Below are 752 nucleotides of genomic sequence, written 5' to 3' on the forward strand. Positions count from 1 at the left end.
TTAAGAGGGGCGTCCTGTCAGCAGAAGACTTCGCGACATTCCTACATTTCATCTTCCACTTAAGTCCTCTCGGCTTTCCTTAGACCTCGACTGAAAGGAAATGCCAAATTCATCATACAGCCTCTTTAAAAATCTCAACTTGAGGGGAAAGAACGCTCAACACCCGACAGACGCCTCGTGCATATTCCCGCCCACACACCTATCCACGTTGAGCCTGGCTGCCAGCATCCTCCAGTCGTTCCCGCGGGCGTTGGGTGGGTCCAGACACCGGCACAGCTCCCACCGGAGGCGCTGCGGCAGACGGAACGCCCCGGGCTCCGGCGTCAGCGTCACGAGGGACGAGCATCCGCTACTTGACGTCACTGGGAAGAGAATTTTATGTATTAACTACTTGTAGCAGAATCATTATCACCAGTAGTAATCAAACTATAACTGGGCTGTCACCATGAGCTTCTATACCATACACACGAGCAATATACACGTATGATATGACACGTATCATAGCTGTCACCCTCACTACACCAACGCACCTGTGGAGGTCCTCGGGGCCATGTGGGCGGGCGACGCCGTGACGGGCGCGTAAGGGAAGTCGGAATTGATCCTGATGAGCTGGCGGTGCGCCGACGACCCCTTCTGCTGCGCCACCACCCTGCAGGCGAGGGCGGCTGCCGTGCCCTCGCTGCGTTCCAGGGTGAAGGTCGTGCTCACCGTCTCGCTCTTCGCGCCCCAGATGGCTTCGAACGAAATTTCCT

General features: G+C 56.4%; 1 protein-coding gene across 1 annotated transcript in view; it reads right to left on the reverse strand.

The window, feature by feature from the left end:
• The window catches only part of LOC119592247 (netrin receptor UNC5C-like), a gene marked incomplete at its 5' end in the record, with an annotated part of 58,872 nt that overhangs the window by 507 nt on the left and 57,613 nt on the right, over positions 1-752 (reverse strand). The window contains 2 exon segments of the mRNA XM_037941083.1: positions 200-362; positions 531-750. Coding sequence (XP_037797011.1) covers positions 200-362; positions 531-750 — 383 coding nt within the window.

The sequence above is a fragment of the Penaeus monodon genome, chromosome 29 (assembly GCF_015228065.2).
Source record: "Penaeus monodon isolate SGIC_2016 chromosome 29, NSTDA_Pmon_1, whole genome shotgun sequence".
NCBI lineage: Eukaryota > Metazoa > Arthropoda > Malacostraca > Decapoda > Penaeidae > Penaeus > Penaeus monodon.